The sequence below is a fragment of the Mugil cephalus genome, chromosome 16 (genome assembly GCF_022458985.1).
Source record: "Mugil cephalus isolate CIBA_MC_2020 chromosome 16, CIBA_Mcephalus_1.1, whole genome shotgun sequence".
NCBI classification, from domain to species: domain Eukaryota; kingdom Metazoa; phylum Chordata; class Actinopteri; order Mugiliformes; family Mugilidae; genus Mugil; species Mugil cephalus.
Window position 1 is genome coordinate 1,715,635 of NC_061785.1, and position 24,693 is coordinate 1,740,327.

A 24,693-nucleotide genomic window follows, 5' to 3' on the forward strand; every position below is an offset into this window, starting at 1 on the left:
TTGAAGAGGTTCCACACACGATTCTTCTTCACGTCAAAACATGTGATCGTAGGTTAAATCGAGACGTAAATAATTGACCAAACCACCGTTTTCTTGTATGAGCTCTTTATTTTCTTCCTGGGGGCAAATCGACTGTCACCTACAAGTTGTTCACGTCACATCACATCACACGCCAACCTTTTCCTTTCTTACCATGCTTCTAATACAGAGGCCACCGAACCCCCCGCCCCCCCACCTCCCCCCATTCACCTACCCAGAGTTCAACAACAGTGACATCATCGTAACAATGTGTGACATCATCGTGACGCCGCGTGACGTCGTCTCGACATGAATGTGCTTCACTCCCCAGTGATGGAAGACAACACCAGCGGGCGACATTCAAGCTTTATTCATCAAAAAAATAAAAACACACTTCTTGACAGGACACGGTACCAACATGGAGGACAGAGGGGGCGGGGCTACAGGTGGAGCGAGGGTGAGAGAGGGAGGGGTGGGGGGGGGGTGTTTAAAGATGGAGGACAAGCGGCACATTCACAGTTTTAAGGTGAACAGAGAGGGAGGATGTTTGGGCTGAAGACGTCCTGATGGACGCTTTGAATTCTTAAAAGATTCAGATCTCCAAAAACACCCGAAGGTACAAAACACAACATCGCTTCCCTTTTTTTTTTTTCCAATATTTAACTAGGAAGGGATTTTTAGCATCTTCCCAAATACCAAAGAAATCTCCGGCTTCCTGTGTGGATGTTTTTGGGGAGCTGATCTGGGATCTGTTAGCCGGTGCTCGGTGCAGGTTAAAATAAAGACGGTGCTGGTGGAGGGCCGAAGAAGGAAGATGAAGACGGATCCTTTAGAAGCACTTGCGGTGGACGATGGACGGACCGGCCTCGTCGTACTCCTGCTTGCTGATCCACATCTGCTGGAAGGTGGAGAGGGAGGCCAGGATGGAGCCGCCGATCCAGACGGAGTACTTCCTCTCTGGGGGGGCGATGATCTGAGGGCGGAGGAGTTTAAGAGTTTTCATGATTTACAGTCGGGTTGACACACACACAAAAAAAGACTTTTACAGCTGATTCATTGTCTGTTTTATCCAAAAAGATTTTAAAAACAGCAGCTGGATCATTGAGAAGTTTAGAGAAAGACATTTAATCCGAGTAACTTCTTCAGTTTTAAGGCAGTGGAGGGAAGTATGGGGTTTTTGGTTCACCAAGTAAGTTTCTAATTGTCTTTTTACTCCCTATTTAAACCTCAAACTTCCCTCCAGTGCCTTAAAACTGAAGAAGCCCCTCAGACGAAGATGAAACGTCTCCTCCAAACTCAACAAGTCCAGGTGCTTTTTTTAAAAAACACTTTTTGGATATAAACTATGAGCTGGACGACTGAGACGTTTCTTCAGTCGTCTGCTGAGTTTAAGGGTAAGTGCTGCTGTTCCTCTCTGAGTCCTCACCTTGATCTTCATGGTGCTGGGGGCCAGAGCGGTGATCTCCTTCTGCATACGGTCGGCGATGCCTGGGTACATGGTGGTTCCTCCGGACAGCACGTTGTTGGCGTACAGGTCTTTACGGATGTCGATGTCACACTTCATGATGCTGTTGTAGGTCGTCTCGTGGATTCCTGCCGACTCCATACCTGCAGAAGAACCCAGTTTAGTTCCTCGTTCTCAGTCACACAGGTGAAGACATAAAGAGGCAGAGGACGTCACTGGGCTGGACGTGGGATTGGTAGGGACGGGAGGACAAACTGCTCTCTGTTAGGGACAATCCATCTCATCCACTCCACCAAACATCAGAGGAGCAAAACCAAAGAGCTCATTATTGATTTTAGGAAAAAGCCTCCACATCATTCCTCTGACATTTTATTTTAAATCCTCGTCCAGATGTATTTAGCAGGAAATGGTAAGTTACCCAAACCACCAGCTGGTTAGCACCTAGCTGCTAATGCTAATGTTAGGTTATCACGTTTGGAAATCATAACGGTACCTGGTTAACAATTGTAACCATGGTAACCACGCACAACATTCACTTTTCTTTTCTAATAGTCTTGTCATGGGTCCAGGAACCGTATCTGGTAACTTCATCTCATTTCAAATTCCCAGAAGTCGTTCATATCAAACTGCATTGGGATAAGTATCTAATCTAATCTATGCATGTACATTACTATTAATCATCAGTCTCATATGCTAATTGTGCAACTAAGCTACTGTAACCAAGTAGTTTCCCTCGTGGATGAATAAAGTCTAAGGAAGGAGAGAGTCTGACCGATGAAGGATGGCTGGAAGAGCGTCTCGGGGCAGCGGAACCTCTCGTTGCCGATGGTGATGACCTGACCGTCGGGAAGCTCGTAGCTCTTCTCCAGGGAGGACGAGGTGGCCGCCGTCCCCATCTCGTTCTCAAAGTCCAGCGCCACGTAACACAGCTTCTCTTTAATGTCACGAACGATCTCCCTCTCAGCTGCAGACAGACAAACAGACAGGCGCGTTCAGACGCTGTGTCGCCAGGTGCGTTTACCTCAGTGCGGTGGGCGTGTCCAGGTGAGCTGTCGCACCGGTGGTCACAAAGCTGTAGCCTCGCTCGGTCAGGATCTTCATGAGGTAGTCGGTGAGGTCGCGGCCCGCCAGGTCCAACCTCATGATGGCGTGAGGCAGAGCGTAGCCCTCGTAGATGGGCACGTTGTGGGTGACACCATCACCTGAGTCCAGGACAATACCTGCATGACGGAGGGGGACAGGACAGACTTCGGTTAACGCCCTGGGATGTGGTGAATCAGCAGTCTAGTGGTCTAGTTTTTAACCCTTTACGGGGCAAGGAACCATATACGGACACATTAGAAGCATGTGGTTTTCAAGCAAGTGGTCTGATGTTGTCTGATGCAGTGGTGCAAAAAAAATACCCCAAAACCTTCCTGCAGGTGTTTCACAATAAGAGCCCTATTAATAACTAAAACAGTAGGGGCCTCTTATTTTGAAACAGATCAAATTGTGTAAAGTTTGTATTAATCGTGTCTTGCAGTAAAAAATACAGTAAATTACTTTTAACAGATGTAATTAGAGAAAACAAACCCTGTTCCCCTCTGTAGTTTAGGTAGATAAAGGTCTCAGACACATTGGTGTAAAATAATTCTATTTCTATAAAAGTCTTTTTTTAAAGGATATTTTATTTTCCTCTCTGCAATTACACCACTGACCACTAGGGGTCACTGGCTGAGAGTCACTGCTCTAACGTGACACTGTTGCTGTAATGCTCTAAACACATGTCTACATGAGTGACACCATGTGTGTCTGTAGTCGTATGTAAATAACACGGGCGGTAGCTGGTGGCGTGGTCCAACCTGTGGTGCGTCCGGAGGCGTACAGTGACAGGACAGCCTGGATGGCCACGTACATGGCGGGAACGTTGAAGGTCTCGAACATGATCTGGAGACAGACAAGCAGAACATGAGCAACCTAGAGTTTACGTGTTTATCTATCGCGGGTGAGTGGATGCGAGTTGGTGTCTCTACCTGTGTCATCTTCTCCCTGTTGGCCTTGGGGTTGAGGGGGGCTTCGGTCAGCAGGGTGGGATGTTCCTCTGGAGCAACTCGCAGCTCGTTGTAGAATGAGTGATGCCAGATCTGAGCAGCCACAGAGCAGACAGACACATGGTCAGACGCCAGCACGGTGACCCATCTTTTAAAGGGGTGTGTTAAAGGGGGGGGGGGTCAGACCTTCTCCATGTCGTCCCAGTTGGTGATGATGCCGTGTTCGATGGGGTACTTCAGGGTCAGGATTCCTCTCTTACTCTGGGCCTCGTCACCTACGTAGCTGTCCTTCTGCCCCATGCCCACCATCACTCCCTGGAACAGACCATTACCAACTTTAACAGGTTCATACGGCAAATTCTATCAGTAGTAACGAGCTGTAACTAATTAGCAGGTACCTGACTGAGGTACTGTCTGTGCACAGACGTGACACTTATATAGTCTTATATTCTCTTACATACTGGTGATAATATAACTTTATTGAGTGAAATAATAATAACATAATCTATTCCAGAGATTCCATTGTCAGATTTTTGTATGAAAATTGCTCTACAAATAAAGTCTGATTCTTTTATTCATTCATTCATTCATAATATTGTGGAGGAAAATCAACTTTTACTGTAAATTTCTCTTCTTCTATTCGATCTAAATAATTTATTTCTTATTCATTTGTGAATGAGTAACAACATTAGTTATTTATATTATACAGTGCACATATTAATACATGTGACTGTCTTTTGCACGAGTATAACTTCTACCTTATAAAGAAAAAACTTTTTGCTGATACTTTAACACACACACACACACACACACACACACGCACACACACACACACACACATACACTAGTAAACTTTACCCCTTGACCGCGGGATAATGAGAAACATGTTATTTTTTATTATTTCTTAGTGTGTCTGGTCCATGTAAATAATAATAATTAGCATTAGCCTGTCCTCTGTGTGTGTGTGTGTGTGTGTGTGTGTGTGTGTGTCCGTCTGCGTGGACCAATGAGGCGTCACCTGGTGCCTGGGCCGGCCCACGATGGAGGGGAAGACGGCTCTGGGGGCGTCGTCTCCGGCGAACCCGGCCTTGCAGAGGCCGGATCCGTTATCACAGACCAGAGCGGTGCTCTCCTCATCATCACACATGACTGCAGGGGGCGCTGTGGACGAGCAACAACACTACAACACCGACTCACACTGCAGGAGAGGAGGAGGAGGAGGAGACGGAGGAGGAGGAGGTCAGTGATTTTTAGTCGTACCACAATAAACAAACAAACAAACAAACTCTGTGCAGGAGGTGAAACCTAAAATCCAGAGACCCCTGCTGGAGATGCTGGGTACTGCAGAGAAATGATGTGAATTTGATGGTGGAAGTTTTTCTTTGTCAGGTCAAAGAAGAAGACGAGACGGTCGATATGCATCACTTCTTTTCTCTTTTTGAGGGATTCAAAGCAAAGTTAAAGACCCACTTATTTACTGCTTCTTATGAGACTTGACGTGTTTTATTTTTATTATGTGTTTTATCTGCCTGTACAACACTTCATAAATAAAACTTATTCTTCTTATTATTATTTAATCTCTGGCTTCTACACTTTGAGTCTAGTCATTGTCTTTGGGGCTGTATTAATAGAAGTAAATTAAACTGAATTTCTTTTAATGTTTGAGATGAATTCATTCGCTCACTCTCAGAGTTTGATTTTCACTTTAATCTGGAATAAATTAAATTTTATTTTTCTCCTAAAGGCTAATCTGAAACAAAGCAGAAAACAAACGAGTAATAATCCAGTAATTTAATGAATTAATTAGTGACCTCGGTTCAACTGGTAAAATATTGAGTCACATAAAAAGATGACTTTTCGTTTCATCAGGTGCATAAAGGTGTAGTTGGATATTGGATTAATATTTAATAGACGCAGGTTTAAGAGGTTTGATTTGGCTGCAGGATGGAGCAACAAAAAAAAAAACAAAAAAAAAAAAAACAAAGCGTGTTTTACCAGGATGAAGATTAAATCCTAAAATAACTGTTAGAAATAAGATTGAGACGTTCCCGCTTTAACCGAACTCGCCAGCGTCTCTTCATGAAGCCTAAGTAAAGTTGTGTAGTTGTTGTGTAGTTGTTCTCACACACCGTCCGTCCACTACTACTGCCCTTTACTCAATGAACAAGGCACTCTGGGAAAACTTCCTAATTAGGGCATGAAGCCGAGTCCTGACTGTGTTTGGTATGCTCTCTCACCCTGTATCACTCTACCTCCATCGCCCTCCTCTTTTCTCCTTTTATGCCCCCCCCCCTCCTCCTCCTCTTTCTCTCTCTCTCTCCATCTGTCCTTCCTCGTCTCTCCTCATCTCCCTCTCCCTCCGTCCACAGATGACTTTAGTCCATATTTAGTCATGAATTTTGGGAATCAAACATTTTCCTGATGCTTCTGCCAGAGGAGAGGACGTGGGTTCACTTTGCCCTCAGTTTTGCCTCCTTCTCTCTTTTAAAAGACTCTTAAAGCTCAGATGAGTTTTCCCTGAGGACTCAGTCATGTATTATTACTCACATTTATTTCACTTTAAAAGCAGGAGGCCAGTCACTTATCTGTTAATTAATTTAAACGTGTAGTTTTTTATTCGCACTTCCTGGTTCCTGCTGTTCCAGCCAATCAGTGAACCAGATTTCAGGTTCAGGATATTTAACGTTTCATTCACGTACTTTAGTTTTGGTTAAAGGCAACTTGTGTCACACGAGAAGAAAAGCCCGTGCAGCAGGGGGCGCTGCAGCAAAGTTTATTCTAACCGTATCTTAGAATTTAGTGGTTTTATTTTATTTTTTATGCATCATTCTTCTTCTTCTTATCGTTATTTAGTCAGATTAAATGATCAGACTCTGTGCTTTAAATAGAGCCCTCGTGCATTTGTAAAAGGATCATTTTAAAAGTTAATGAATCCGTTTTAAGATCTCATCTTCTGTTGCATTTCGCGTTGGAGAGATGAGGATGTTTCGTATTTACTCGATTCTTCCTTCAGCTTCAAATCAAGTCACAGAACGAGACCTTTGAGAACTTTTAACATTTTTGAAGCTCGTTGCAGCTCAGCGACTTCGCTCTGTTTCAGTTTGAAACTGTTAAATCTAAATCCGTCAATAAATCCACAGCGTTCTGAGCTGAAGCGTCACACGGGCTCAGCTTCGTCCAGGAGAGAAGCTTTAGAAGGAGCCGAGCAGACTCCAGCAACAGGTGCAACCAGATGGAGGAGACACAAAAACCAGAGAGGAGGTGCAATGAGAGGCACAGGAAGATACAGGAGGAGAAAGAGGAGGCAGGACAGCAAAGACAGGAGGAGGAGGAGGAAAGAGAAAATAACACTTTTAAGAGCAGAGAAGAAGGAGAAATGTTTCCCACGAGGCTCCGAGCTGAGGAGCAGCAGGAGGTGAACGACAGGTCAGACAGACAAAGAGAGTTTACAGCTTTTTCAAATGTGCACAGAGAAGAGAAGAGAGGAGGTGAAGAGGAGGTGATGGAGGAGGAGGAGGAGGTGTTGAGGTCTTACCGTGGCAGTGCAGGGCCTGCTGGGACGTGGGGGTGGGGGCAGGACAGAAGTGAGAGTCTGAACGGCTTCGGCCCGAGTTTATCAACCCTCCACCTCCTCCATCCATCCCTCCACCTCCTCCCTCCATCCCAAACATGGCCCAGGCCTCCTCCCTTCGCCCTCCCTCCCCCCGTCTCTCCCCTGCTGGATTCCTTATAGGGCAGGCCCTGAGGGAAGCAGCCAATCGCACGAGTCGCGGCGCCGCCGGACTTTCTCCCATCATTCATTGCATTCCTCCAAGAGAAGGGGGGGTGGGGTGGTGGGGGGGGGTTCTGTGGTATTGATATGTGGACAGTAGTTCAGGCATTTATAATCCACCCTAATAAAAGAAAAGCTCAACTATGTGAGTGAATTCTCTCTGAAATAACTCCAGAAGGCCGGGAGGAGGTGTGTGTCCATCCAACACCCCCATAAACTAATCAGTGATTGATTCCAATCAAATCCAACTTTATTTATAAAACACCTTTTAAAGCAACCACAGCTCTGCACAGAAGAATGAATAAAAGACAGTAAATAAAAGAAATAACAGCTGGTGAAGCTCCGAGGGCACTGGTACAATAAAACTAAATAAAATAAAATAAAATAAAATAAAACTATTTAAACTAAAACAAATTAAAATAAAATAAAATAATATAAAATAAAACTAAATAAAATAAAATATTATAAAATAAAATAAAATAAAATAAAATAAAATACGTCTACCAGGGTGTCGGAGGCCGGGGACGAGGGACGGCCTTTAAAAAGGAAGAAGCTCGTCTAATGTGCGTTGGATTTTAAAGATGGCCGACATCCTGCAGGAGGGAAGAAGACTCCTGGTGGCTGGTTGTAGTAAAGGTCACAGGTCACAGGGCCTGGTTTATTATCAGCTCTCACACACTTTAGTTCATTGTTTGTTTGTTTTTTTGCATCACACTGTTTTATGTTAAGAGGCTACAGATGGAAACTAGCATCTCTGCTACGATGAATAAATAAAAGGAGAACGATGTGCACGATGACACATGGAGCTGGGTTGAGTTGATAACAAACAACACTTCGGTGGATTATGAGCTTTACTGCTGCAAAGAAAAGCAACAAAACAACACAAGCTACAACACGATGACGTTCTCACAAACCGGTTCCCATTAACACCTGGTTTTAGATTCTTTCAGGCCTCAACATGAGGTCACGGTCTCCAGAGAGCTTTAAAGGAGGAGGTGAACTGGACTTTCATCCCAGTCTGACACACTCAGCCCCTGTTCACCACTACAGCTTTAGTTATATTTATTTTTTATACTAATGTTTTTTGATTGTTTTTTTACATTTGCAGTATTTACATATTTTTTTGAATCCCAGCCTGCGCTGTATGTACTGACACTGACTGTCAGACTGCTCCATGTATTCTTGTATATTTTGTACATTCTTGTCTTTTATTGTTATATTTTCATACCTTATTCTGTGCTACTGTGATTGAGGTCATTTTGTCTTGTGTCTTTAGTCGGGAGCAGACGCCCAAACCTTTGTGACGTCCTCACATGACGACAACAGATAAACTGATGAACCGATGAACAGCTCCTGTTTCCTTCCTCTTTGTCCTTTTTTCCGTCCTCCCGGTTCCAGAGTCTCTGATGTCGACATGTCGACGTAAGCGGGTGTGAATGTGTTGACTTGAGCCACGTGCAGGTCTCTGTACCTCAGCTGAGACCTGGTCCAGCTGAGACCTGGTCCAGCTGAGACCTGGTCCAGCTGAGACCTGTATATCACAGCAGCTCCAGTTAAATCCAGTCAGATTCCTTCTCCTCATTCTTTGTAAACGTCTTCACAGGATTCAACCTCCTCTCTGCATTCTATCTATCTATCTATCTATCTATCTATCTATCTATCTATCTATCTATCTATCTATCTATCTATCTATCTATCTATCTATCTATCTATCTATCTATCTATCTATCTATTATCTACAGCTGACTCTCAGACGTGTTTCATCCTTCCTGCCTCGTCTTCATTCTCAGCTGTTCGGCCGTTGACTGATTTACGTTGATTAGTCGACAGCGAACATAACATAGTTACAGACAAACCGACTCCCTCTCTGTCCTCTCTGTCCTCTCTGTCCTCTCCGTCCTCTCTGTCCTCTCCGTCCTCTCTGTCCTCTCTGTCCTCTCCGTCCTCTCCATAAGAAACCTGGTGTGTAAACATGTATCTGATCTGATCTCACATCTGTTAAAAGCTGCTGTTGTTTTACAGGTTTTTGTCTCCCGGTGTAACATGAAGGACATGAAGACAGTCTGGAGGACATGAGGAGACACTGAGACAGACTGAGTCCACAGAGGGATGGAGACAAGTTCTGCAAGATGAAGCCTGAAAGTTCTTCAGGTAAATAAGTGTAATTCCGGCTCATTGCTGCACCCTGCTGGTCAGGTCCGAGTCTCAGTGTCGTGTTCTGTCCGAAAAAAAATCAAATAAGTTTCAAATTTGATTGAAAAGTTTCTCTTAATGACGACTAATTTTTGGTTTGGGCCCGTTTTTGACCCGCGGGCCGTACGTTTAACCCCCCGTGCTCCAGATCATCATGTTTCCTTCAACGCGACCTTTGACCTTTGGAGTTTTGTTTACTTCCATCACTTCCTGTTTCTGTTCCTGAGCTGATCAGCCAATCAGACGATCAGCGTCTCAGCCTGAACCAGACGACGAGATGCAGACGGAGGTTTGAGGCACGGGGGTCAAACATGTGGCCCGCGGGGCCAAAAAGGGGCCCAGCAGAGGGTCTAATCTGGTCCACAGCAGGAGTGAAAGAAAGGACATAGAAGGCTGCAATTTATTTATTTATTGATGAAAATAACTTTTATTCCTAATTCATCCACTGTTTTATTCAGAGAAGTGGACAGAACACAACACTGAGACCAGGACCAGGACCAGGACCAGGTCCAGGACCAGGACCAGGATCAGACCAGGAACAGACAAACCAGGACCAGGACCAGGACCAGGACCAGGACCAGACCAGGACCAGACAGACCAGGACCAGGACCAGGACCAGGACCAGACAGACCAGGACTATAGAGCAGACAGACATGTGATTATACTGATTATTATTAGGAAATGTCATTATTTTAAAGGATTTATTCTTTTATATGACATTCTCCTCTTTTATTTGTTCTTATTTGCACTAAATCGAATCTGGAGTTGTTTTTATTTATGGGTTTTTATTTCACTTGAGATCAAATTAAAGTTTTGTGAGGCCCCTGAACTAAAATGAGTTTGCATTGAGTTTCCTATTATTTGTCTTTCTTTTTTTCTGTAACGTGTGTCACAGGTATCCTGGATGGATTTGTGAGGTTTGTTTGATTTAAAGTAGCCGACACATAAACACATAAAACTTGGTGAAATATTTGAACTTGTATTTTGGAGGTTTAAACGTCTCAGTCTGTGGTGTAATGTGTCTTTTAGAATCTAATGCTGTAATGTCTGTTTCTGTCTCTGCTGATGGACATGATGCAAGGATGAGTCCATGTAAACGTCCTCAGGGCCTCCTCCTCCTCCTCCTCCTCCTCCTCGTAGCCCTCACCTCCTCATATGGCCCGGTGGTGTGTGTTCATTCACACACATTTACACTGTAAACGCCAGCGAGGTGACATCACCGGTTTACATGATGCACGCCGCGATCCCCATGTGAGGACACAACCGGAGCGTCCTGAACGCAGCACACGTCCACCCCCCCGGAGGACCACCCCCGAGGACCCCGGACAGACGCCCCTCTGCAGGCCCGGTCCGGTCCACACTCAGCCCAAGAACGCCATGTCATTACAGGGTCATCCAGGAACATCTTCTTCTTCTGTGGTGGTTCCCTCATATACGTTTTCTGTGCAGACTTTAGTTGAGCTAGCTTGGACGTTGCTAAGTGTCGAGCTAACTTCTCTCGCAGAGCTCACGCGTGAGTTATGTGCTGGCTTTCCCTGTTGTTTAAGTTTGCACAAAATAAATGGAGATCCCCTCCTGGAGCCAGAGGTGTGTCTGATCGTCATTTATCCGACACGGTGCAGCCACACACACACACACACACACACACACACACACACACACACACACACACACACACACACACACACACACACACACGGGAGCTTTAGTTTCCAGGGTTTTTCCTACGTGTTCGTACTCGATCATGAACAAAGAGGGAACTGAACTCGTGACCCTCTGAGCCCTTAAACTGGAACGACAGATCAATGAGAAAATCGATATAAAAGAGACAAATTTATTAGTCCACGCGCCGTGAGGAGGCGGCAGCACCTCCATCTCCTTAAAAAGACAAACACGACCGGGTAGAGGGACGGAGGGAGGAGGACGAGGACGAGGAGGAGGAGGAGCTCCGGAGAAGCAGAAGAAGAAGAAGAATGTTTGCCTCCACATGGACTCATCTACTCACTGAAGCGAATTTCAGAAAAGTGTGACAAGGATTCTGGGAAATGTAGGAAAAGAGGAGGGCGAGAGGAGCTCAGACCACATGTGAAGAAGTTTATTTAAACATCAGAATAAATGACTTCGATCAAATGATGTGGTGAAACCAGAACCACATGATTACAAAAAAAAAAAACCTGATTTAATTTCCCTGCAAATTTATAACACGTTTATTTACGCAGGCGAACATCTGGAGCATATTTGTGGGCTCTGTCAGCCTGTCTGGTTTGGCTTTTGGCTTATTTTGTTAATTACGCAGATTATTATAATGAGACGTAATAACAGAGCTCATGTTTCATTTCATATTTCGGTTCCCAGACACCAGGAAGTCCCAGTTGCAGCAGCGCTCAGCAGACGTGGGCCCGGTTCGGTTCGGTTCGGGTCGGGTCGGGGTCTGGGATGTTACGGCGCATGCAGCCGGTTTTTCATCGCTGACCCCGAGGCTCACGCTCCTCTGTAGTATTTAGGAAGGTTTTTGGACTAAACTGAGGCAGGAATGTGTGAGGGTCTCGACGTGATGACCATAACATTTCTGTGCAGAACGTTGGAGGCGTCCAGCAGCAGCTTCTCCTTAAAAGGAAACTTGTACTACGACCAGAACAAAAAACTTCCTGCAGCCCGACAGAGACGCCGCCTTCTTTACTACTACCTCTGGAACTCCGGGAGAAAAAAACAAAAAAAACAAAACTCGAATGAACGTGATGAAAAAAGAAAAAAGAAAAACACGGAGGAAGAACCGATTAAACAGAATATTCAACATGAGACAACCGACGACAGCGGTGGAGATCTGTCTGTGTCTGTATCTGTAACTCCAAATAAGGAAGCCGGTCAGTAAATAAGAGAAGCTCTGGCATCAGGCTCTGCCTCCTCCTCCTCCTCCTCCTCCTCCTCGTCTCATGTAAGGAGAGGAAACATGGTGGGTGTGGTCTGCAGTGTCAGTGTTTGCCTCCTCATACAGACTGTAGCCTTCCTCTGGTCACCATGTCCTTGTTTAGTTGTACAGTCTCCAACACATCCTCCATATCTTCATTCCACTCCGTTTGCTCCACATCTCCTCTCATTATTAAACTGTGCACATACTACGACTCTCAAACCGCCACTGAATGAGCCCGTTGTCCTCCCGGTAACGTCCACCGGTAACGTCCCAGAAAGACACACTCATTAGCCACTTCGTTAGGTGCGAGGAGACAGGTGAGCAGGCCGTCGCACGCCAGTTCTGAAACACAACTAAAGCAGACATGCTAACGCTAACGCTAGCAGAGGAACGGGCCAAATCCTCCGGACATGAAGTCGGTTAATGACAAGAGAGAGAAGGAGGCTGCACATCAGCTGTTTGATGAAGTTATTAGAGCGTTAGCTGCAGAGAGACAACACCATGCAGTGGAGGACGGATTTATACTAAAGACTCGTAGTATAGAGGGTACGTACGTGACGTCTCCATGGTTGAACAAGCAACATTAGCTTGAATCATAGGCTTTAATAGCATCTAAATTATAAAATAAATTTGTAAAAAAGGTGAAGAGCTGTTGTGTGACTGACAGAACCAACTGATCCGACAATCTGCCAAAGCACAGAGGAGTAAATGAATCGCTGCATTAGGAGGAACAACTCACAGGAAGCTGGTGCTGTGGCTCATTTAGTGTCAGCTAATATTAAGTTATGTTGTTGGAGGGCTGTCAGATAAGTTTGTGGATGTTGTTTTTTTGTCGTAGTTACGGTCGACAGTAACTATTTCAGCTCCAACAATAAATAAACCGAATATTATTACTTACATTATTATTAAACAATAAAGTGAATATTTGTGATCGCTCCTCGTCATCCTTTTAACGCTACAGTATTGTGCGGCTAATGTTACTTCTCAGTAAAGCTCTTTTATTTAGCTACATTTATTTATCATAAATGAAATGAACTAAAAGTAACTGAAACTGAGGCTCCAAATCTACACTAGTTCACATGGATCATTGCTGAATCCAATTTTCCTTAATTTTATCTGATAATCCACGTTTTTCCTGGTTTTTCTGTATTTACTGATACATTTCACCATGTCTTTGACCCTCAGGGGGCGTGGCCTACCCTCTACAGATGAACTCATTTAGTTAGTTAATTAGTTTAGTGTTGTCTTCTATTAGCTGACATTTTTTTGTTTTTTTTGCAGAGTGAGAGCCTCATATTGAAGCTGTTTATGATGCTGATGTGAGTCGACATTGTCTTTATGGTTTTACTGTGAGAATAGTTGAGCTATGTATTAATTTAAAAATCAGAAAGTGTGGTTCAACACCTATTAGGTACACGAGTGAGGTCATTCTGATCTAAATAATGTTGAGCTGATGTAGAAAAAATGATGATTGTTGTGGTGCAGGTAAACTGGATTTAAAGTGACAAAATATTAGGAACATCATAGTTCTACGAAATGAAAACACAGCTGAATCAATGTCTCTCTAAGAAACTAAGGTTAAATATAAGATGCTTCTTAGTGCACGACTGTTACATTGGAATGCATTCAAAAGTGTTCCTAATAAACTAGCCAGTGAGTGCATATTTAAATGCTCTGATTCCAGGAGCACCACATGTGCCACGACTGGAGAATAATGTTTTTTTTATCTTATATGTTTTTATATTCAAATTGACTCTCACTGTTTTTATTTGACACATTCCTTTATTCATTTTCCTTTTTTTTTTTTGAAGACTTTTATATGAAAAACTTTCTTTTTGCCCTGTTCTACTGAAAACAGGTGTCGGTGTACCACAAGGCTCCGGATGAGGACTCTTGTTTTTTTATTTATTGTACCTGCTTCTACTTGATGACAGCCGACGTTAAAAAGAGATAAACAACGCTCTGGTTTCTGTTCCCTTCTCATCAGTAGTTTCTTTTTTATCAGCTCAAACTTAAAGCACAGATAAACCTGTCGTTGCCTCAGCTGATACAAAAACACGAGTAGATCTTCAGGAGCCACGACCTCAAGAAGCCGATGGAGGAACTAGAACCTGAACCTTCTTGTGTTCATTCTTCCTCCAACATTCAAACCAAAACCATTTCCTATATTGGAAATGCATGTTCCTCCTCAGAGTCTCATATTTGGTAGAAAATAAAATCCTGGTAGCAGCTGCAGAGAGTTTCCTGGTTAAGTGTTTGTGCAAAGTTTAGTTTGTTCTGTGAGGAATTAAATCTGCTGTAGAAATGAGTCCAGACTCGAGTTTTTCTGCAGGGACGAGGGACGTGCTGTTACACGTTCGAAGCCCGAGACAAAAAAACTCACCTGCTTCACCTCCATTCATTCACACACACACACACACACACACACACACACACACACACACACACACACACACACACACACACACAGTCTGGACTTTGACCGAAAATGGGAAAACAGCTGGACTCCTTACAGAGACTGAAACTGATTCTGATTGGCCGTCTAACATCAACACACAGCGAGTCGCACACAACCAGCTCAGGAATGTGTGTGTGTCTGTGTGTGTGTGTGTGTCTGTGTGTGTGAAAACCACTTTATCGAGCAAAAACCGAGCGTTTTTTTTCTGTTTATGGCAACACAGCTGAGAGCTGCAGCCTCGTTTCCACCCAGACAAAGCTGGAGTTGAACTGAATCTGATGAAAAGCAGCAAACTAAATCTGAATCGGATCCAGTTTTCATCCACTACAGTAACAGCGGCTGCTCCAGACACGGCAGCGAGTGGCAGCGTTTGTTTTTGTCAGTGCAAATTATTTTCTGACCCACTTTTCGTGACAAAAATAAAAGACTGGAGTGGCACAGTTTGTGTTAATGAAAAATGAATGAATGATAGTAGAATGGTAGAAACGTCCAGCTGATTCCCAGGAAGACTCAAATACCAACGATGTGGCATCATTGCCTGTAGCTTTTGGTGCGCGGGGCCTGCAGAAGCAAAAATACAGATAAAATAAACACTTCTAATGAAGTCAGTCTCAGATTTTTAATAAATTATTCTCTGTATTTCAATATTTCCACATTAGTATTAGTTTTTAACTGGTTGTCTGCAGAGACCTGTCACAACTGTAAACGAATATCTGGATCCAGGATGGTAAATCATCACCAGACGACAGATAAAATCATTTAACTGGAAAAAAAAAAGCTCCTGCTCAAAGGATAGAAGAAAGAGCAATGTACGCAATAACGAAATGTAACAATAAGTAGAATAAGAACTCACATCAATTTAAAAAATATAACAAACTCTAATCATGGTGCCATGTTTGCGATTCTACAGTGTGACCCTGTGGAGCGGATGCTGAAATAAATGTTCCACCATTAACGTTCCTATAAATGTTATTAATATGTAAAAGGTCCTCACTTAAATATCCCAGCGTCTACTTCCTTTAAATATCTTAAATGATTCTGTAAAATGCTTTGTAGCCCAATCACCTCATCAGTCATGGAGCTGTGTTTACCTTCTCCTCAGCCTCCGTGTTCATACATCACCGTTAAAAGGTTCAAATTACTATTAAACTAGTCTTACTGTTATTTAGTATTATCATCATAGCATTAGCATGCTAGCCATAATAACTTAGTAGTAACTGAGGTAAAGTTACGTGTCAGTTAAATGTGTTTATCTACATGGACATGAATTACATGAACACATGGGTTTCACAGTATATATGACGCTAGCTGCTATTTTTCTAAGCCTTTAGTCTAGATAACTAGCTAGCATAAGGCTAGCATAAGGCTAGGCTAACTTCAAGCTTCATTCATGTGTAAAGTGGTGTTGGGTGTTTTTCAGATCAAGGTTCATTAATGATGGTGTGACTTTATTTTTTCCTATAAAATCTTAACAAACGTCAAACAGAGACATTGACATTTACCTCATCACATAATAGAGAGAAATCAGTTTGACGTCCAGTTCTTCCTTTTAATCTTCTGCTCCATAACTTTCTCTGTTTTTGTTCACTGGGGAAACGGTGGAGTTTCCTCCGTGTTTTCCTGATCCTGTGCTGGAGCTGTAGGCTGAGCACTGTGGCATATTTTAACTTTTAATCCAACTTTATTCTCTGTTATTGCCACTTCTCTATGGGTGAATATTGGTTAGATGGATCCAACATGGCGCCCATGAAACATGTGACCAGCTCAGAACCAATCAGCATAGAGGGACAGATCAGATCCTCCGTTCTCTGGTTGGACCCCTAGACATAGTCACCTAGACACCGCATTACCAACGTTAAATTTCAACACTATTAAAATTAGGGTTTTAATGCAGGACAATTATTATTATATAATTAATTATAATTATTATTTGGAAGCATTATATCCATAGATGTAGATACAAATATCACTCCACTGTTTTTAATTTTTATGAATGAACTGATTAACTTCAGAAAAAACTTTGAAACATACACTAAACAAGCCTCATGTGTTTCCAAAAGCTTAATTACATTGATTCCTGATTAAATCTCTGACTCTGACTTTGTAATGCCGGTATTTGTTATTAAATAAATAAATAAATAAAATCAAAGTGGAGCGGTCGGAGAAGATTCCTCATTAATTTTCATGTGGAAGTGAACCAACCAGTTTACAGTACAAACCAGATGACACGGCATCACCTTTCACAGGTAAGAATGAAAACGGAGTTTAATAGGTGCAACTGTTGGTAGTTGCAGTTGATTTTGTTTAAATGTGCTAATTTGTGATTTTATGGGTTGTTGTTTGGACGGTTGCGCAAATCTAGCTAACGCCTGTTAACGTCACTTGTTGCTAATATGTATGAATATTATCCGGGTAACTGTATATGTAAATGTGGTGTTTGTATGTGTTTTATGGGGCTGGAATAGCGCTGCTTCAGCCAGACAGTCCCAGGCCTTCTACCACCCTCTACCGCCATCTACCGCCATCTGGTGGTGCGGTGCGATGTGTCTCCAAGCACATCAGGACATGTGGGAGGTTGAGACCGTGTCCCTGTCTGCTTCTGAGATGTCCTCTCCTCCAGCAGCAGAACAAACTAAAACATAATATAATGTTCATCAGTGACGTACAGACGTACATATGGATCATTCCTACTATTAGGTGGCATTAGAGTCCCCATGACGTACTATGGCACAGGGTATTTGGGGTAAAAATGGACTTTATACTTATTACTATTATTACTATTACTATTGCTTATTACTTATTTCTAAAAGCTTGACTTATGTAGTTAACTATTCTCTACCATCGAATGCAATGATATGTATGCAGGACTAGTTGAAACTAGAATATATATATATTTTTTAATAATATTTAATAAAAATTCAAAGAAATAAATAATTCAATAAAATATAAATAATTTAATTGCTATTTGTTTCCCAAATATATTTGTGTGTGTGTGTGTGTGAATAAGAGGCATTAACTTAAGGCACTTAAGTTTAGTCCGTTGCCTTTTATTAGTTTACGGGGCAGATCCGCCACATCCAATATGGCGGACGCGTTGACGTATCGCAGCAACGGACCAAGCCGCTGAATGCGGCGTCTACGCATCTATGTCTATGGTTGGACCATTGAGTGTTTATACTGGACAAACTCTCTCTAATACACGGCTGTGAAATGTCTGTCCTGTGTCGCCCCCTGCTGGTTGAACGCAGCTACTACAGTGTTGCTGCAGTTCTGCTCGGTGACCAGCTGGTGGTGCTGTTCACCGGCTTTTGGTTCAGCATCTTAACGGGACGAGTCTCTGAAACAAGTTGTCAACCTGATATTAATATATTTGATATGAATTCATGTGGATTTATTCAGATTTCCTGTTTTGATGTGACGTCATAAACACAGAACGTTCAAGATTTAAGATCCTTGTCAAAAACTCAACGTAAGAGCCACATTGTTAAAGATATAGATATAAATTATGGACATATAGAAATAGATGATAAATAATTTGTGATAGTTTTTTATTGTTGTTTTGTTATGTAAAAGGAAATATTTACAAAAACATTATGTATGTGCTTCATGTTGTTTCCCTTTAATTAGACAGAGATGACTCCAGGCTTCCTATAGTAGAGCTGTCAGTGTATTAATCATTTATTTTTGTTTGTTTGTTTTCAAACTCAACAACAAACAATACAGCATCATCACTAGTTACAAAATCTCCAGATGAATGGACCCACTCGACTTCACAGCAGCAAAAACACAATAAATAAAATAAAATAGCAATAAAAAAAGGAATGTGGCAAAAAATGATAAATATATAGAAATGTGCAAATAGTGCAAAAATAATGGAAAAAAATTCACGTGCAACGTAAAAATGGAAATCTAATTAGTCAGAGTGTCAGGTCAGTTTTCCCTTTTCTAAAAAACTTCCCTGACACGTGATAAACTATAAAAGCTTCGCGGAGTTTCCCAGAAATCACCCAGTGGCCGACTGCTGGGACTGGGACCGGAACCAGGATGTTATGTCACCACTGCTGCACCACAAACACCCACAGAAAAAAACACCCACACAGAAAACCACGCACTTGGACACATACTTGAAAGGACTTTCCACTGTTGACGTAAAGCACACAACACTTCAACAAAGCCCGGCTTCGTTTTGACCTCAGACCTTGGTCGGTCTTTATCATGACCCCAAACATAATGAAAACCAGACCACACACACACTTATTTCTACTTCTTATCGCTTGAGGACCTACTCCACTTTGTTTTAACTGGAGCCTAAAGCAATAAAAACTGTCTCTGAAACAGGACCGGGTCAGGATGTAGGAGCATCGTGTTACTACACGTCACAAAGTGGAGAAAGAAAAGATTTTCACGGGTGAATAAACTCTGGGTTCGTTTGGGATCATTTAGGTCGTTTTTCTACTTCAATCAAATTTGTGTTTTGGACCAGGAAGTAAAAACAATCTGGACGGTTTAATGATTTAACTAAACGTTTATTTATGCCGGTTGTTCAGGTCTCTAACGAACAAACTCCTATAGTCAGAGTAAATTGATGCTGTTCATGAACATTTTGGAGCTCGTTCATGGTGAAAACCAAGACTGAAGTTTATGTCACAAAAGGATCAGAATCACTGTGGTTTTGTTCTTGAGGAATCAAAGTTGGTGCAAATATACGAGCATCAAAGCAAGTCTAAGGCCTGTTTGGTTCCTGCATCATCAAATAGACTTTATTCAGACTGATAGCTCAATTGCTATGAAATAAATTGCAAAAAATAAAAACAAAATAAAAAATAGGAATAACACACTAGACCAGTAATAAAAGAAAAATAGCAGCAAGGTGTAAAATTGCAATTAAATTAAATTAAATTAAATTAAATTAAATTACTTGCCAAGTAAAATGCAAAATAAAATAAAATAGAAATTGTGGTGTAAGGTGTAAAATTACATGAAATGAAATGAAATAATAATGAAATAAATAAGGTGCCATGTAAAATAAAATAAAATAAAATAAAATAAAATAAAATAAAATAATTATGGTGTAAGGTGAACAGTTGGATAGATAAAATGGAATATTATAATATAAGGAAATAAAATGCACAAGACATTTGTAATTTCTCCAACTGAAAGTAGAATAAAATATCCAGTATATACACAGGAAGTATGTGTGAGGTGTAATGATGTGGATGGAGTAGTCGCTGGATTGTCCCAATAAATTCTTGACTTATTTCATGAACCAAATGCTCCTGAAATGCATCATCTGAGTCGTGGAGTTGCATCAGTTCCAGCTCGTTCCTCAGTGGCTGCAGAACCGTTCTGACGAAGAGGAGGAGCTTTATTCCCTGGAAAAGCTCAAACACGTCACTGTAATAAAATCCATATGTGTCCATTTACATTTAGACACAATAAGATCAGCAGCTTCTGGATTGACTCAAAAGAAGAAAGATCCCGACTTTCTAATAATGCGAAAAGTAAATGAACCTGGCAAACGTGTGATATCCTGTGAGGGGGACATGAACAATGGATGGACTTTCCTCAGGGGGAAATTCCCACCAGATTCCTCCACCCTCCTCTATGAGTCACGGCCCTGAGCAAACAGTGCTGGAGCTGCAGGTCTGTTTATGAAGAACGTAGCAAGCATGAAACAAACACCACTCACACCGGAGAGCGGAGCAGACATCCACTGGGACTTTAAGCTGCCAGATGTTTGATTCATTGTCGGGAATGTGCCAGTGTTTTGGTTTCCTGCCTCATCGCGATGTCTTCCTCAGATGGAGGGGAAATCTGGTCCGGACAGAGAACAGAAAGTGAAACTAGACAATCAGCTTCCACCCGGGACACGTTAAATCAGACAAGAACAAAACCATCCACGTGCCACATACAGGCAGGAGCAGTGGATTCATTTAGCAGCTTTGTCCTTCGGTTTGTTCACAGTTACGTCCATGACAGATTCCACCCAATGACCCACATTAGAAAGGTCAAAGCTACCGGCTCCAGTCTCATTACTTTGATTTCTGTTATCTACCTTATTTGTTATCGAGACGTGTGACACCTCAGATAAGATAAGACTTTATGAGGAAATTAGGTTGTTACAGTAGCAGGGAGCAAAATACAAAAAGGTGCAAGAAACAGATACAGAAGGAAGCTCTTTAAATATTTACATGTTGCATCAAGTTTAAGTAGCTTCTGAAAACTGGAAAAATAAACAACTGGTGTAAACTGAGGCTGAATATAAATAATCATGAATAAAATGACAAACCGTAACAGGAGCTGCACCGGACACTGGAGAAACCTGCGCAGCTTTTATTACATCTTGTAGTACGATAGTTCGGCCTTTTGTTTGTTGCGGTTTAAATATGGGGAAGTCTGTTAGCCAGGCCTAGTTTTATGATATTACTTTCCTTTATTTTGTCTAATCCTTCCCCCTGTTTAGTTTCAGTTAAACCGTCTCCTCTTTCTTTAAACAAACCCCGTTAGCTTCACTGGCTGGTCCCGTGTTAGACCTTCACACACTCTAACTGATTGATTGTTAAATTGGGACGGTTCCTGTTATTACGCCCGATTTCCATCTCGAGTCCCATCAGCTGGTGAAAAATAAAATACAAAACATACAAAACAGGAAAAGGAGCATGTAACAACAAGACAAACGCTGTGACCACGATTCATTAATGCAAAGCTGCACATGATTATTTTTTCTCCACTAATTTCTAAAACCGAGCATCATCTTTGAACAGAAAGTTCTTTGAAAACCACAACTTCCTCATATGTGGACACTGGGACTATTTCACTATTTGTCTTATAATGAAGTCACCAGTGTGTGATAAAATATAAACTGCTTCTTTTAATACCTGAACATGGCTGAACAAAGATGGAACAATGAAGTCCCAACGTCCTCAAACGAGTATGTGCTAATTAGTGACGTTGTAGCTCGTTGCTATTGATAAAAGTTGTTAAATTTGTGCGTCATATCAAATTAGAAACGTTATTAAGAATAAATAAATAGGTTGAGGACGTTTTTTAATGAAGCAGAATAAGCTGCAATAAAACCTAAAACGCCCCCGTATGAGGACGCAGGGTCTCAGGAGGTCAAACACGACTGTATTACACATTTCTGACTGTCACTCCCACACATGATGACACTACACATTTCTCACATTGCTCATTATTCTTAGTTACACTATAAATGTCCCTTAGTCACTTTTACACACAGAGGGTTATGACCACAGCTCTGGTTTTCTAAAAGATGTTTGTTAAATGAGGTGAAACACAGAAGCTGGTGTAGAGATGTGTGAAAGGAAAAAAACAGATATGTGTGCCCTAGAGCAGTTTTCCTAAAACATTCTACATCCTGCTCTGCTGGATCTGCTGGAAAAAGTTTTTAATGGGTTCTTCAATGGGAGGCAGTGCTTGAAGGGCTGCGAAGCTGTTTAATATTATCCAGGTTTAATCGCTCTTGTTTCTAGAGAATATTCTAGTTATAGATATATAGATATAGAATGGATACGTGTTTTTTATTTTAATCTAGAACTTTTAAAGCTTCAGTTCATAGTACATGGATTAATTATTCCAGATTAAACTTCTTAATTTCTTGTTTTAGTTTATTCTATTTTTGTTTATGTGGATAAATAAACTCAAAAGACAAACCACAAAACCTGTTAACACGTCTCTGTGCAAAGCTAAATTAAATTAAATTGCACAAACTGCACATTTATCCAATAATGACCCACGATGAATTAAAAGAAGAAATTAAAAGCAAAGGACAGTTCAGATAGTTGGTATCGATCCGATACCAAGTAAATACAGGGCTAGTATCACCAATACCGATACTTTAAACAGCACAACAACAATGAATTGAGTGGAAATAATTAAACAAAAGCAACAATGTAATAATAAATACAGTAACTGCTCAGAGAAGGAAATGTTGGCTCATTAAGTCGTGTAATTGTCGTCTCTTCCAAGTACCGACACAGTAACACCGGTTGTGCGACGCTGCTGTGATGAAATGATTCCAGCGTCAACCTCTGTCCATATCCACCTTTATCTGCAGGTGGAGGTGGAGAAGCTCCTGCAGACTTGGAGAGAAGCTGCTCGAACTCTGTGAGGATTAATTTACTGATACTGGAACAAAAGTATCGATCTCAGCACGCTAGTATCGATTCGATGTGGATACTGGCCTTGGTATCGATACTGTCCATATTTAGTCTGAATATTTGAAACATTATTAAAATGCTTTTTGGCTATTTTACACCTTCGTCCTCTGCGTTCCTATTTGGTCCCTAACACACTGTTGATTGCAATGTACAATAATGGGACATGAATGAATGAACGCATGCTTCATGAAAGTTTGTTGTGTTTATTCAGCTTTGTGTTACTTACATTTATAGCAACTCAACCAGATGTTTATTAGAGACTTTCTCTATTTCCAGTGACAGATTTCACGATGAAAACATTGGCACGTTCTTCATACGATCTGGGCCGTTTCTTTCCACCACATACATCTACTCAAAAAATTTCCACTTCTGTGCACAGACTACGAGCTGGTTTGAAAAAAATGTGTGTACGTGAGGAGGATTAATGTGGTGTAAGTCGTGACAATCATCCCAGGCCTGCTGCGACTTGACGGGAGTAGGTTACGCAACTGATTTGCCAGGACTGGCAGCGCGTTACGGTAATGAAATCAATACATCGTGTTGCACAATTCAACTCATGCTTCGTTTTTTACATTCGATCCATGCGTTGAATCGGTTTCTTCTTCAGAATTAGAGAAAACACTCGATTTTCTTCCCTCTGTGACTTAACAGTGAATCTCAGTTCATGCGAAACAAAACAGGGTGATGTAATGTGTAGTTTTTCTGGGAAGACACAGCTCATATCACTGCACATACATTTCTGGAGGAGGTCGGTACATCCCGCAGGCTTCGTTCACAGGGTATCCTCTGCCTCCTCTTCCTCTTCTGCCTACACATGTGAAGCACGTCAGTGATTCATCACAGACGTCAGAGTTAATAGATTACTGTTCATGTTAGGACAGCGCACAGTCGATGGGAGGTGGAGGCATGTTGCAGCAGGATTCAACTTGATCCCTCTGAGTGTTGCTGCAACAGCAGGGTGGAACCTTTTGACCACAAAAAAAGTTTATTTTATGCACTTTGCTGAAGAGGAAGTCACATTAAAATGTTTATATACACAACACTATAGATAAGGCACATGTTACGTACTCTATACATCATATCATGTCATTCAATTCAACCAGAAGCTGATTGATGATGCCTCAACGTTTAAACATCCTTCAGAGTTTTCCGCATTGCAATCAAAAGTTTACAAACTTAGAGAGTCATGTCGAAACTGTCCTGCTGTATTTATTTGATACAGACACAGATATGTGATCCGCTGAGGTCCAGGTTTCTTCACGCACGATGGAAATATGCAGCGTCGCATTCAGACATGACTCAAAACATCTCAGGATTTTCACACAAATCTTGAAACTAGACAAAAAGAAACCATTGAAACACATGGAATAGAGATATTTCACAATGTTGTTGTTTCTACTGGATGAAGGTCAGGACTTTGACTTGTTCCTAAACCTTCATCTGGTTCTTCTGGAGAACCACTGGTGTTCTTGGGCTCCTTGTCTTCCTCCATGACCCAGTGTCTCTTCACATTCAGCTCATGGACTCATGTCCTGACATTTTCTTTTAGAGTTCACTGGTAGAATTCACAGTTCATTGGTCCATCAATGATGAGCAGATGCAGCAGAACAGGCCCAAACCAGGACATTAGCGCCCCCATGTTTCATGGAGGGATGAGGTTCTGATG

The 24,693-nt window shown here is 41.9% G+C and overlaps 1 protein-coding gene across 1 annotated transcript; it reads right to left on the reverse strand.

Annotated features, from left to right (window-relative positions):
- Positions 1-88: 88 nt before the first annotated feature.
- Positions 89-7,193, reverse strand: acta2 (actin alpha 2, smooth muscle). The gene is made up of 9 exons (XM_047608674.1): positions 7,049-7,193; positions 4,532-4,711; positions 3,700-3,828; positions 3,496-3,606; positions 3,325-3,409; positions 2,542-2,703; positions 2,256-2,447; positions 1,445-1,626; positions 89-991 (listed from the first exon to the last, which is right to left on the reverse strand). The coding sequence occupies exons 2-9, from the start codon at positions 4,658-4,660 to the stop codon at positions 848-850; spliced, it is 1,134 nt and encodes a 377-aa protein (XP_047464630.1). The 5' UTR covers positions 4,661-4,711; positions 7,049-7,193; the 3' UTR covers positions 89-847.
- Positions 7,194-24,693: the final 17,500 nt, after the last annotated feature.